Source organism: Drosophila busckii, chromosome 3L, assembly GCF_011750605.1.
Source record: "Drosophila busckii strain San Diego stock center, stock number 13000-0081.31 chromosome 3L, ASM1175060v1, whole genome shotgun sequence".
NCBI classification, from domain to species: Eukaryota; Metazoa; Arthropoda; class Insecta; order Diptera; family Drosophilidae; genus Drosophila; species Drosophila busckii.
In genome coordinates, this window is record NC_046606.1 from 9,686,786 (window position 1) to 9,700,980 (window position 14,195).

Here is a 14,195-nt window from a genome sequence, read left to right on the forward strand (position 1 = left end):
GCCGCTTTTGAAATGCCTCAAATTTTATGTTAACACTTAGCTTACAAGAGCTTAGCAATGACACACACCAAAAGCTTTTAGCCAAGACACAAATTGATGAATACAGTAGAGGCAAACGAATTTTGCTCAATGTGTACAGCGCGTATTTATATACAAATTTAAAATCATTAATGCAATGCAATCGAACTGCGAAATTAAATTTATAGCTAAATATTCGTTTAACTAAATTGCTACAGAACATTTCTAGTAAAGTACAAAAGTTCTTACAGCTGCAAAGAGTTTCTCTTTCATAAATATTTTCACTTTGAATAAATTTAATTTATATAGTTTCTTTTAATATGTTATTGATTTAAAAACTTTTTTCGCAACTTATTTTAAAATATATATGCTTATGTATATATTTTTTTGAATAACTTTGTTATTATTATTTATATTAAACGCTTGTTTTATTGAAAAGCGTTGTTGGCTTCTAAGGCAAGAATATTCTAAGTCGCTAAATATATAGCACAGGAGCATATCCTATTGAACAGAATTACACACTTAAGTTAGAAAGTAATACTATTGATTATGAAACCAATTTAATTTTATTATCGTTTCAGTAATTTTTACTTGAACCAAAGAATCTTTAAAGCCCAGTCTTCAAGCTATTTCCAAATTCATTAAACTTATTTTTAAATACATAGAGCTTAACAACGTCAACAGATTGAAATTATTGATTATTATTATTCAATTGCAATTTGTTTACAGTGTATTTAAGCACCCGACCCCAATCACACCCTACAGAGCTATAAGTGTCCACGCTTGCTGCCTTAACTCCCAACCACCCACACTTGTAATCTGCTCTCCCCGTTCTTCCCGAGTGAGAGCTGCTTGTGTCTTTCGTTCGAATGCACTCGATCGCTTTCGCTGCTGCGATTGAACCTAAGCGTCGCTGCTTATCTTACTGGAAGCTTACTGGCTTATCAGCCAGCCTCCCACTCATTTAAGCAAGTTGGTTCACTTGCTGTGAGGGCATCGCTGCTCAAGTCTTTCGTTTGCATGCGCTCGATCGTTATGAGCTAAGCGAAGGCGTCACTGCTTTGTTGTTGATGTAACGTTCCATGTGGGTGGTAACTGCGTTTTCAATTTATACACAAAGTATATACAAAAGAGGAATCAAAATTCTATATTGCACATCAGAGAATATTTTTTAAGTATTATTTTATCTAAACTTAATGATGGCTAAGGCAATAAAAAATACAAATTTGTAAGCTACTGCTTTAGGTATGCACTTTAGTTTTAATAGTACTATTAGCAATAAAAAAAAGTACATAAATTTCTTTGGCGTTTTTTATTTCATTGAAATTTACATAAACAATTTTTTGTAATTTTTGATATACATATATCCAAATACGCATGCGTGTGCGCTTAACAATTATTAATATAAATTAATACGTATTTTGTTGCTGGTTTAAAGTTAATCAAGCAAATTGATCTGTTGGCAGATTACAAGCTCAGCGTCATGTTTGGATAACAGCTATGGGTAATCCCTAGCGATGACGTATAGTGCATTTTAATAGGCTTATTTGACTTAACAGATTACAGTTTAATACGTGTGTGTGTGTGTGTGTTTGCCACGATAATCACTTACTTAGATAGTAAACAATAAACACATACAGACAGATATGCATATGCTTTGTATATGGTATAGATATAGATGTAGATATAGTGTCTTTTTTAAGTCTACGATATATAATATGGCTGCTGGGAGGTTCACCAGGCTATTCGATGCTGGACACGACGCAGTGGCGTCATCAGGGACTAGAACTAGAACCGCGTGGGCACGCTTCAGCGGAAACTTGTGGTGTGCTGCTGCTGCTGTTGATCCAAGGGGGAGGAGACCAGAGGCTTCTCCACCGCACTCTTCTCCTGCAGCGACAGATTGGCCACACTGCTGGACGTGGTCTTGGTCGAGTACTGGCTCTGCCGTTGATTGCTGCCCTCACGTGCGCTCGAGCATCTAATGGGGGGAGCAGAAAGCAAATTGATTAGTTGATGGGCACTATCGATTGATAACACATAGAGCACCGATAAGCACCCATAAATTAGTAGATAGAGTAATGAGCATGCAAAATAGTTGGGTGAGAGTTAGCAGGAAAACCAAATGATTTGATTCGGCGAAATCAGTTCGAGTTAAAACTGATTGAATTGATTAACATGCGATTGCCAGTCATATAACATAGATAGCGATAGTGAGGTCAACATATAAATGAGCAGTTAGTTCGCTGTACTTATTAGTGGGCATAACTATTGTTCTTGTTAATCACAGGCAAACTACTCGCCGTCTGGCCGGCGTTTTACCTTTTGAGATTTGTTTAAATTATTTTTTTGGATTGGCTTTGCCATTGCTGATGGCGGCCGCCGCTGCTGCTGGTGGTTTTAAGCCATGGCTAAGGTTGACCGACGTCTTCATTTTTAACTTATCCTGCTGTGCACTGCTGTCCGTTGTTGTGGAGTTGGTCGAACTCGAGTTCGATTGACTCGAACCGGGCGACTTTTGCTTGAAGAGTCTTCGTTGTGGTTGAACGAGTAGAACGATAACGAGTTGTTGGTACATTTAACATTACAGTTATATATATATATATGCTATATATGTAGATTTTAAATATCACTGGGCTTAGTATAGACATAACATTAGTTGGACAGTTTTGTTGTTCGTTATTAGGCTCGGTTACTGGACGAATTAAGTTAGCCTCGATTTTGTACGTTTTGTTTTATGTTTTGTGTGTGTGTTTCAAACTGCAGCACCTCAAATGTTGACGGCTGCAATTTGTATGTTGGGCTTAGTATCTTGATTTGAGCTTGGGTTACAATTTGGCTGAACGCGTGTACTGTTCGTAATGTTGATGTTGCGGTTCTTTAGCGCAAGCGATACCGAAAGCAGTCTGACAACGAAATACAAGAGAATAATTTGATATATATACAAGCAAAATTCTTCATTTTATGCATAGGCTGCAAATTTTCCTACAGTGCATGCAGAGAGACAACAACAACTGGCTGTTAGTTGATCACATTATACAACACTGAAAATGTTGCATACTAACGGTAAACGAGAACCCTAGACATTATGCGAGTGCAGCGCGCTGTTGTTGGAGTTGGAAAACGCATTGCGTATGACAACGAGCTTGCGAATCTGATTGGAGGCATCCATAAAGCGCTGCTTCATGGAGTAGCTGCTGCCCCCCATTGTGACGCTCTCCGTTTGGCGCAGACTGCGCACGCGTATGGTTCTAATTATAGATTGATATGGGATAGTTCAACAAATACAAAGTAAGTGCGTATGCTTGACTGCTGGGGGACTTACACAGTTATGAACTTACGTATAGCAACAATATACAAAGTGACTCACTCCAATGTTTATTTAGCACAGACACTTACCTGTTCGTTATCAGGTGCTTGACCTTCTTCTTCAGCACAAAGAGCATAAAGATAAGAAAGCCTTGCATGGCATTGCACAGATCCGAGACGTAGAAGATCTTGGAAACCTGCTTGTCGGTGCCCACAAAGTACGACAGAATCTCCAGAATCCAAGTGACGCCCATGATCAAAAACAGTCGCAAGAACAGTCCAAATCTGCGAAAACAGTTAACAGCTTAGCAGCTATGTTGTCAATTGATAAATGTAACGCTTACTTGTCCTTTTCGGTACGCAAATTCTTGGTGCTATCCTCCCTTGCAATAATCCTTGCCATTTCGCGCTGCACTCCGTGTATCTTGATGGCCGTCATGACAAACATCACCGTATTGGCCACAATAATAATCAATATGGGTCCAAAGAAGTAAATCATGGCCGACCAACTCTTCATGTCCAGCCAGCAGTACAGACCGCTACCTATGCCAGGCTTGAGATAATCGGGCACATCGGTATACTCCTGCACAAACATGGTGAAGATGAGAAATACCAGCGCAGAGCCCCAGGAGTACAGCGAGTAGAGCAGAAAGCGCTTCTTCTCCTGAAAGCGATTGATGCCGCGTGTGCCGCGGAAATTGTGCCACAGATCGAAGCTGATGACATTCAGCCAGAAGAAGGCCGCCATGAAGAAGAAGTAGGCGGTGTAGCCAAACATCTTACAGGTCATGCCATACGGATCCATGTTTTTCACCAACACCAGACCGCACAGCAGTGAGTAGCCAAAGGACAAGCCAAACAGATAAGAGACCAAGGACTTGCCATGCTGATTACGCAGCTCCGGCACCAGCAAATAGACGGCAATGGTCAACAGCATAAAAGGTACGGAGAACAGCATAGCTGCAGCCAAGAAATCCAATTAAAAATCTCTTTACGTTTATCAATTTGCAAGCTTACCAAAACCGTTGATGATCTTCACTGTGGAATCTTCATTGAGCGTATCACAGTTTGCCGGATTGATGGCGTAAAACAAATCCGTGCTGTTGACTTTGGTGGGCACCAGACAGAACTCGTTCTTATATATAAACACCTTGTCATCATCTCGGAACATTGTGCCATTCTCGAATATCCAGTACTTATCGTAGTCGTTGACCTCCGGCGCCAGCGAATACATTTCCGTGCAGGGCCTAAAGCTTTGCACCACAAACTGCTTATAGATGTCGACGCTTTCCACGCTGCCGTTCCTCAGCGTCACATTTATCATGGGCTCGGGCCACGCCTGTTGCGTATTGTTGTCCTTAACGCAGCGATTCTTGGAATAGATTTCGCCCCAGGGACAACACATGTTGATGCAAGGCTTCAGTTCGCAGATGCAGCCTCGCTTATGCGGTGCCACATCATAGCGATCGCCCAGATTCTTGTACACATAGTCATAGGTGCCTACATAATGGCTGGGTATGATTACACCCGCGTACTCATAGCTGCCATTGGGAAAACTGGTGGAATTCGTTAGATCCACAGTATCGAAGAAACTGCAGCGCGTGTGTAGTCCATTCCGTTCATGATAGCGCTCCTCATTGAACGCGTAGACGCCAAAGGAGTTGCCGGGCAATAGGCGAAAGACAACCAGGCAGACGACTGCGCATAGCGTAAAGCCGCAGTAGACGGGTCCACTGTGCGGCTGCATTTTCAAATGCATTTTTTTTGCACTGCAAGTAAAATAAACAAAAATTATTATACCATATGCTTGGCTAAGAGTAGATTTAGATAGTTGAGTAAATATTGAAAATTATTCTAACAGAGTTTATATATAGAGCATGGGCATAGCCAAGAGGTCAGCTAGGGGAGGCCATCCGAATCTCATTATATATTTTTAATTACCTAATTTAAATGATTGCTCACACATTTAATGAACAACAGATAAGAAACGACTGGATTGGATTATTTGGAAAATATTTTTTTATTCTTTAATTTGAATTTGACTAAAGGGAATCACCCAAAATATTAAAGTAATGACGTTTAGTTATTAGCATTAAGCACTAATTAATTTCAAAAATTTCTTTCATTTTAAATTTTATTAGCTTTCTGAGCTACAAATATTACGTTCCTTTTTTTTAGAATACAAAATTACAATTATTAAGCCCAATTTTCATCACTTAGGGAGGCGCCAAAAATGTAAATGTAAAGTAAATTAATGCTTGGACAGCTTAACCAGTTGTTAGTTAATTAGGACAACAGGTCCTTCGGGTGATGTATGCCGTCACATTGAGCTGCGGCAAACAATAGCGACACATGGAGCGGCAATGTACGTCATGTAGCGTCTACGGCGCCACCCGGGGGCATTAATCATTTCATATATATTTAAGTATGTCTATAGACATGGCACACGCACTGCACATTCATGAATTTGTCTCTGTTAAATTGGCATTTAGTGCCGTTATGTTTGTCAACAGCCAATCCATCCCAATAGCAAACTCTCGTGCGCAGTTTAATTTTTTTTATCGCCACTGTTGCGTCAGTTTAGTTTGTCGTATAAACAACTCCCACTTTTGCGGGCTAATGTGCCTGCCATAAATTTATAGACAATGCAAAAACAAAAAACTAAACTAAACATATTTCGCGGAACCCAATACCAAATGCTGCTACTCCACTTAACCCAGTGGCAATCCCAGAATAATTTGCTTATCGACTGACCACATAGAGTGGCTGGGGGTGGGGGAGGGGGGAGCCTAACTCATCGATCGCTAAGCATTTGTTTGCTTAGTAATAGATGCTGGCGGTGAGAGGTTTGTCGCGTGGGCTAAGCATAAAATTTATTAGCCCAATAAGTAAACATTAAGTATACGCAAGTATTTGCAGTAATTAAAATAATTAATCGGAGCACATTTGCTAGTATTCCCAATGCTGCCATTGCGAGCAATCAAAACAATAAAATCGCCCCGCAAACAACACAAACACATTTGAAAATAATTCAAATACGCAGAAAAAAAATCCAAATGCTATAAATTTGATTTATACCCGCATCTTTAATTTACGCCTGCCAGCGAGCTGTTTGTGTGGATAAGTGTAATAATAATTTTAAGCATTAGAAACAGCTTCGAGATCGATTTACAACTGAATCACAAGCAACTTGAGCAACTTTTAAATGAATCACAATTAAATTAAATACATGTTAGTAAGGTGTGGCGCGAAAGATTTGCAAATCATCTGTCGATGGTGAAAAAGTTTACACGGAGTAAAAGCAAAAGCCGTAGAACTTGCTTCAGTTGTGCTATGATTATTTCCTTTGATTGTAGATAAGATAAAGCTGAGGTGTTGCTTTAATGATAGACAAAGAGTATTCAACACTTAATTGTTACTGAGCGCTGTTTAGTCTAAATACAACACATGTTTATATTCAGATTTATGGAATATTTAATGTGTAATTAATTTGGCAACGCTGACAGCTGCAGATGGGCAATTAATTGTTTGCTTCCGTTTGACAATATACCAAAATTTATTTATGTTCCAGCACTGATAGCGCCCCACAGAGTTAACTGCTCGAGCCTGTTGTGATTCATAGTTTTTAGCACCTACAAACAAATATCTAGCATAATGGGCAGACACTATCAGATGTTCGTTGAGTGCTCCCTAATGGCAGCGCATTTAAATAATTATGCTTGCTAAAGTGCAGAGAGAGCCGCGTCAAAGAGTTATCAAACGCGGCTACTGATAAAGCGCGTACGTATACTTAACGGGGCGTATACTTAATATTGTATATTCAGCACATGCTTTGCAACAAACGCGGCACACATTTTAATTAAAATTACACCGACATTGTTTATATCCAAATAGGTTTATGACTTACACGGAAGTTAAGTATTCAAACATGAATAAAATTTGCAACGAATAAAGTTTTTAATATTTTTTTTTGCTGCTGGCGGTGTCGCAATAATGGAGAGACAGAGAGAGAGCGAGAGAGCGCGCATTGAACGTCATCATCAATGTGAATTGCGAATTGTGCATATTGTGAATTGTGTTGTTGTTGTTGTTGGAGGTCGTTTATCAGTACGCAGCATTGGTCATAACAAAAAACCAAAATAAACTAATTGCGGTCGCCAACAGTCAAAAGACAGCGAACTTGAACTGAAAAAATATAAAGAAATTCACCACAAAAGGCTGCGGTGAGTTAGATAAACATCATCACCTCAGAAGGGTGCGCATGAATGTCTTGATTATTTTCCAAATCAACAATAGATATATGCTTGGCCGCATGGCTTTAGCTTTCAAAGTGATTTTTATTCAAACTAATGTGTGAGATTCCCCGCATGGATGTTTGTGTATTCTAATTATGGGTTTGTTGTTGCTGCTGCGTGTGAAAATTCCATAAATATATGTATGGAAATTATATTTAGCTCTATTCAGCCGTAGCATAGTTAGACACGTGCCCTCCCGGGGCCCAGCCCAAAAAAAGATTAAATGTTTTAATTTATACATTTATTAATAGAAAATAAAACAGTATAATTATCAAAACAAATTATACGCTGAAAATAAATAATGCATAAATAAATCCCCCACAATATAAAAGAGAGAGAGCAGATAACTCTTGAACTTCAGCAAATTATTTAAAATTATGCAAATTCTTTTTAAATTAAAAGAGCTTACGTTATTCAAAAAACTACATAAATAATTCATAGAATTTCTTCTAGTTTTAATTAGATTTAAAAAGAATTCATTAGAAAGTTGCGGCTACATAGTTGAGCCATAAATTATATTGCTAATCACTAATGTTCTAAAACAATGCACATAGAAACTAAATGTCGCAGACATTTTTATTTTTACTAGATTAATGTAAAATTCTATTAAAAGTTGTGGCTTACTTAGAAACATCAACAAACATTTGTGTATAATAAATCATGATAATAATTTAATTGTGCATGTTTTCATTTCCAGCAAACTATAGTTCTGCTTAATGCTATAGCTGAATCTAGTGATAGTAAATGTCAAAGTAATTGCAATTAGCTAATTAAACTACAATTCAATTGCGCTTATCAAGCAAATGCACATGGCAACCAGCACAGGAACTCCCACCTGCGTGATAAACACAACTGAAATGCCACAAATTGCCATTCCAGACTGCTTATATATCATATTATACATATATGTATATAATGTGGCTTATTTACAAACAATGCGACGTGTCAAATGGCAGCGCATCAAACTAATTTTAATGCCAAGTCGTGCATTCTATGCGAATAATTCTCAGAGCCCAATTCCGAATACTTTGAAATAAACAAGGCAAACATATAAACAAAATAAGAAAATGATTTCAACAATTGCCTGGCCAAATGTACAAACTGTAAACAATTTGAATAGGAAGAAGAGTTGAGAGCGTTGCGCCAAGTTGATGAGCGGCAATCGGACTGGAAGCTATCACATTCAAGGTGAACTCGTCTGCTCATGAATTGGTTGGAGGACAAGGGACAACATACACACACACATGTGTGTCTGTTCAATTGATGAAGCGATGACGCAAAGTGCAACAAGTGTTTGATTTTAGCTTTGTCACACTCTTAGCGCACAGAACGGAAACGTTAATTAGCCAGCTAATATTATATTTAAGCTTTGAGCACACAAGTTGATTTGTTAGTTTAAATACTCTAACTAATTTACGGCTCGTAAAAATTTATAAGTGCCACAAGCATTTTATTTTTAACTATAGACCCTATTCTAATTAGAGCACACATCTGTCAACGATTAAGAAATATTTTATTTATATATATTGTGAGCAGCACTTAAGTTGATTTGGCGACGCTTACAAAGAGTTTGTTAGAAAATATGTGTTCAGTCTTATCTTTTTGCACTTACCCACTATGTCGATATATATAAAAATTATTTGCTTAGTATATAGCACAATATTTGCTTCAATCAAGTTATTTGTTCTGCTCAAAGTTATTTGTTGTTAATTTCTTGACACTTTAGGAATAAAATATTTCACACAAAATCCCCATTTTTTGTTGTTCGTAACTCCGCCGCATGCAAAGCAGCTCAACAGGTAAACGCCATTGTTTTATGGGTTCTCTTGAAAACGTTTGCCGACTTGCAATTTTGATTTAGCCTTGTTTTTATTTAGCAGGAAAGATTGCACAAACTGGATTTACGCTTTACACAAATTTGCATTGCTTAATTACTATTTATGCAAAATAATAAACACGTCTCTCACTTGAAGAAAAAAACTCCGTCACAGCAACATTAAAAATCACACACAACCATTGGGAGCCTGCTGGGAATTCCCAAGCAACAATTCGATCTGGTAAAGTTACACTCTGGGGCTGGGGCTGGGAGCAACCGGTTAGGCGCGTCTGATCAATTAAAATAGCAAAAACGTCTACACGCTATAATTTATTAATTAGTTATCAACTAACTCTTGTTTTGCCACACTATCAATTCAACGCTTTTCTCTATTTTAACTTTATGCCGCGCTCACCTTCCGTCAACCGCGACGCTTACGAACCAACTGAGCAAGAGCAAAAGCCCCAAGAGCACGCCCACGAATGGAGACACTGATAAACAAACTGTACGCAACAGTCGCTGTTAACGTTAACAGCCGCTGTTAATGCGTGAAGAAGTCGCTGAGCGGTAATCGTCAAGTTTAAATGTAAACAAACAATGCCAATGGTTCATGTGGAATAACTACCTGGCTCTCAATCAAATTAGTGCCCTCAGGGCAGCGATTGAGAGCTGAGATTCCAAGTGCCAAATGCCTTTTGCTCTATTGCATTGTTTAACAAATTAATTGACTTTAATTAGCCAGCTAAGGCTTAACATTAACAGCAAAGTGTGATCACGAGCAACACATGGAAGAGTGTGGACAAAGCGGACGGACATATGAAACAGCTGTGCATCTTATTAAATTGTTTTATGCAAATTTGTTTTGTTTTGAGCATGAACTCCAACTAGTTTGACTGACTTAAAGTGTCACGTAGGGAGTTTCAAAAATATGCTCAGGTTGATTAAATTTTAACTGTTTGGCGACTACGTGTCAAATGTCAGCTTTTGTCACACCATAAATAAAAAAATATTAAATGCTTTAAGGCTAAGTACTGTCAATATTCAGGTGGCCTGATCTGCTTAATCGATATCAAAATGGGCGCCGCACAATTGACAATAATTGGTTTTTTGGCTTTGAAAATAATTTGCATTTAAATTTGTATATACACATGTGTATATATTGTATAAATTGATTTTAATAAGCCCATCAAGTGTCGTTAACGACTGAAACATGCGCGTCTTGGCGGATCAGGGAGCGGATACTTGTCCATGGTATTCCCGATTTACATATATGCAGCTATATATGTGCGTATCTCCACTATATATACGATTTGACATTGTCGCAGACGAAAAGTTCACAAAACTGGTTTCATTTAGCATTGAATTTTAAGTGCCGGCAAGTACATAAGTACAAGTTTGTAAGTAGATTGTCAAAGATTCAATAAATACGCAAACCACAAAAAAAATATTAAGAAACAACAGCGAAGAGTCAACAACAACAACAACTACATAACTGCTCGTGGGCAGTCACACTTTAATCAGCAAAAGACAGAAAAGAGAGACAGGCAATCAAGGCACCAAAGGCAAAGCTTGAAGCTGATGCCAAAACAGCTGATTTCTTACCTTGGGTACATCTCTTTCTTCACTTGCAGAAGTATTCAAAACATTTGTTACATTTACAGCTAGCTCTTCTATTCTTCTGTCCCACTTGCACACACCAACGCACTTAGTAAATTATCTTAAGCAAATTTGTGTATTTAACTATTTGGAATTAACCACACCATACAATTTCACTCAGTTTATCGTTACGAACTCTCACGACCAAATACAAATTTGATTATCTTTGCAGTGCATAAGGTTGAAGCTTTAAATTTAACGTCTTTTTGCCTAATTAATTTTTGCTTGTGGTTTTGTTTACTTGTTTGTTTTAAACATACTCGGTTCTGCAGCCTTAACATCAACTCTGTTAGTTAACAGCAGTGCTCAAAAGCTTTTGTACAGAAAGCTTTCACGCAGTACAGTAGACATTCGGGGTGTGTTTTGCATTTAAAAATGTTTTATGGTCAGTTGTGAGAAATGTATTAACAAGCACATAAATGACTTAATACGGTATAAATTATTATAATATTTATAAAATTATTAAACACATAAATTTTTTATAATTTATAATTGAATTGCATACTTTGAAAATAAAGTTAGTAAAAAGAAACACAGTCCGTCTTTCTACTTTCAGATGAACGAATATATTTAAGAAAAAAATGCAATTTTAAATACTGGAACTATTCTCATTGGAACTATTCTTATATTCGACATGTCTGAGCTGTTCGATAATTATAAAAAAAAGAACTGCTAATCATTGTTATTTGCAATAATCAAAAAACATATCATAATTAACGTTGAATTCCATTCTATACAAATAGAATACTGTATAATATTATAGTAAATTGGTAAGTTATGAAAACATGCATATTGCGAGTCTGCTGTTGATTTTATTAAATGTGCTGCTCCACAATTAGTGAACATTCCCCCATTGAACTTAATTAATTCATTTCATTTAATTATTATGAGGCTGGTGGAATTTTTATGTGCGAGTGTACATTTGACGTAGAACTGCTACAATGGAGTAGGACTTGCTCATAATATATGTGAAACTTGGAATAGTTAGGCCCATGAAACCACCAGCGGTGAAGAGAAAAGGACGCTGCGCATTTATCATAACTATAAGCAGAGTTTGTTTGCACTTCTTATCGAGTGGATGCCAATTGCAGCCAAAAGCAGAAGTTGGTAGAGTTTTGCTCTGTAAATAAATGAAAAAATGAAATTTAATATTTCTTTAAGCTTTTGTATAAATCACCTCCTAAAAACACAAAGTGTATCAACAAACTGACACAATTAAGCAAAGTAGAGAGAGCAGTAGATCCATAATAACCGAGCTCTTTGATCCATCACCCACCAGCACTTGAAACGCTGTCATGGCCACGATTACAACTGATGAGACAAACTGCAGCATGACAGGCAAACTATAAATGCGCTCCACCTTTTGGCGCAAACTAAAAGATATAATATTAGCAATAATTAAATAGAAAGTAGTGCAGTTGCCTTACACAATCAGTTCGCAGTGGTATTTAACAATGGAGACCAACCAACTGTAAGGATCCACTTTAGTGTTGTTGAGTTCGTCGAAGGACAGGTTGAGCACTTTGAGATGCATGCAAATGTGGCCCATAAGCAATACGTTGAGATAGTCCACAGTTGTAGTACATAACGCCAGAAGAGCAACTGATATTCCCATATAGAAATATTGTACAGTGGGTGACAAAAAGTCTGGTATGCGCACTCTGTAGGGAAAGCGATCACCAGCCAAGCCGTCTGGAACTAATGATACGCAATAATTTCAAGACTCAACGATTAGCTTTTATTACAAACTTACAGAAAAGCACCCAAACCAGGCCCATTATACCCGGCAGTAGCACCAGGTGAAAATACATAAGCATTACCATCTTGCCTTTCATCTCAGATTTTAAAAAAGTGTGCACCTGTTTTTCGGATAGAACAGCTTCTCGAGTTATAGCGCTTAGCTTAGCAACAATATCCTTTAGGCTATCATAGTGGTAGTACGTATTTATCACCTAGATTACCAATTATGCTTTATATATTTTTAGTGGATTTCCAGCTTATAGTATACCTTCAGTATGTAGGCCACATGTGTGAGTGACAAGACCACATTTTGTGTCATTAAGTCCACATTGGTCCAAACGAAGCACAGATCATATAACTCAAATCCAACATAGCAGAAGAGCGCAAACTGCACACAGAATCCAAGTAGTAGTATCCAGTATTTCTGTAGACGCGTCTCCTTCTTCAGGCCCGTTAGAGGCAACCCAACCAAATGTGCCAGCCATAAATTCAATTCTATTGAACCAAGTCTACCAACTGCTGCGTTTGAGGGCAGAATGCGTTGAGCTCTTTGTATAAACTTTTCCATTTCTCAATGGAGCAGCATTCTCGCCATGTCTTTTATACGAAACAAATAAATATTGCGTGAGCTATGCGCCAGCCCACAATTTAAATAAGTTATTATTCAAAGTGTGAAGTGATTACCAATTATTCCTAAGAATAAGAGTGTTTATTACTGCATTATAATACCCTTTCATGCGTTTGGTTCACATTGAAACTTGTGCAATATAATAAAAGCAATGGGTATCTTTAAGTGGTGCAATTATTTAAGCAGCTCGAGTTTGTTTGGAATTTAATATTGCCTGCTGCCTCGCAAATCGATTTACGCCCACAATTTTTAAAGAATTTATTTAAAATTTAGCACACTCTCAATCGATGCCAAACATTTTATTTCATTTCATTTTTGTCTTAACTAGAGGTGAGTGCTTTGAAGGCTTTTACAAAAGCATAATTAACTTTTCCAGTGCTTCTTACACGCTCCTAGACACAGCCCAATAGTGTAATAATATATTTCGTGTATATAATTTAGATAAGCATATGGTTAACATTAACAAAGTGTTAATTTGGTGACTCCCTACACATTACTTGAACTAATTTATTTATATATACAACTATAACATTCAAGCTAATAGCTACACGTGATGTAACCAGTCGCGCCTGTCGTACAAATTAAAAAAATGTACATCTAGTTAATTTTAATTTAGTGCATTAATTATTTAAAGACACTGCACAAGTTTTAATTAATTTTAAGCATTGTAAATATATTGTCTCCATTTTTTTAACTTTTTCTCTATCCGATTGTCTTGCCCATGCTCTGCTTG

General features: G+C 37.4%; 2 protein-coding genes across 7 annotated transcripts; both read right to left on the reverse strand.

The window, feature by feature from the left end:
• Positions 1 to 1,338: 1,338 nt before the first annotated feature.
• On the reverse strand, positions 1,339 to 11,066 carry LOC108600670 (G-protein coupled receptor Mth2). Of its 6 annotated transcripts, none has more exons than XM_017988368.1 (6): positions 11,041 to 11,066; positions 4,345 to 5,096; positions 3,672 to 4,287; positions 3,418 to 3,612; positions 2,341 to 2,549; positions 1,908 to 1,999 (listed from the first exon to the last, which is right to left on the reverse strand). In XM_017988368.1, exons 1-5 carry the CDS (start codon positions 11,049 to 11,051, stop codon positions 2,360 to 2,362), a joined length of 1,764 nt encoding a protein of 587 aa, XP_017843857.1. In that variant the 5' UTR covers positions 11,052 to 11,066; the 3' UTR covers positions 1,908 to 1,999; positions 2,341 to 2,359. The 6 variants fall into 6 exon arrangements, with proteins under 6 accessions (XP_017843858.1, XP_017843857.1, XP_017843859.1 ...); XM_017988370.2 differs by lacking the exon at positions 11,041 to 11,066 and adding an exon at positions 9,235 to 9,879; XM_017988371.1 differs by lacking the exon at positions 11,041 to 11,066 and adding an exon at positions 9,854 to 9,867.
• A 1,226-nt stretch (positions 11,067 to 12,292) lies between these two features.
• LOC108600678 lies at positions 12,293 to 13,540 on the reverse strand. The gene is made up of 5 exons (XM_033293495.1): positions 13,519 to 13,540; positions 13,103 to 13,431; positions 12,848 to 13,046; positions 12,522 to 12,792; positions 12,293 to 12,467 (listed from the first exon to the last, which is right to left on the reverse strand). Exons 2-5 carry the CDS (start codon positions 13,400 to 13,402, stop codon positions 12,293 to 12,295), a joined length of 945 nt encoding a protein of 314 aa, XP_033149386.1. The 5' UTR covers positions 13,403 to 13,431; positions 13,519 to 13,540.
• Positions 13,541 to 14,195: the final 655 nt, after the last annotated feature.

Bases quoted from the DNA above. Each gene is read 5' to 3' on its own strand.
- LOC108600670 (XM_017988367.1), bottom strand. From the start codon at position 7,257: ATGTTTGAATACTTAACTTCCGT. The intron at 3,613-3,671 runs GTAAGCGTTACA...CTGTTTTCGCAG, and splicing joins TTGCGTACCGAAAAGGACAA to ATTTGGACTGTTCTTGCGAC. The intron at 2,550-3,417 runs GTAAGTGTCTGT...ACCACAACGAAG, and splicing joins AAGCACCTGATAACGAACAG to ACTCTTCAAGCAAAAGTCGC.
- LOC108600678 (XM_033293495.1), bottom strand. From the start codon at position 13,402: ATGGAAAAGTTTATACAAAGAGCTCAACGCATTCTGCCCTCAAACGCA. The intron at 13,047-13,102 runs GTATACTATAAG...TTGGTAATCTAG, and splicing joins ATGTGGCCTACATACTGAAG to GTGATAAATACGTACTACCA. The intron at 12,468-12,521 runs GTAAGGCAACTG...TATATCTTTTAG, and splicing joins TACCACTGCGAACTGATTGT to TTTGCGCCAAAAGGTGGAGC.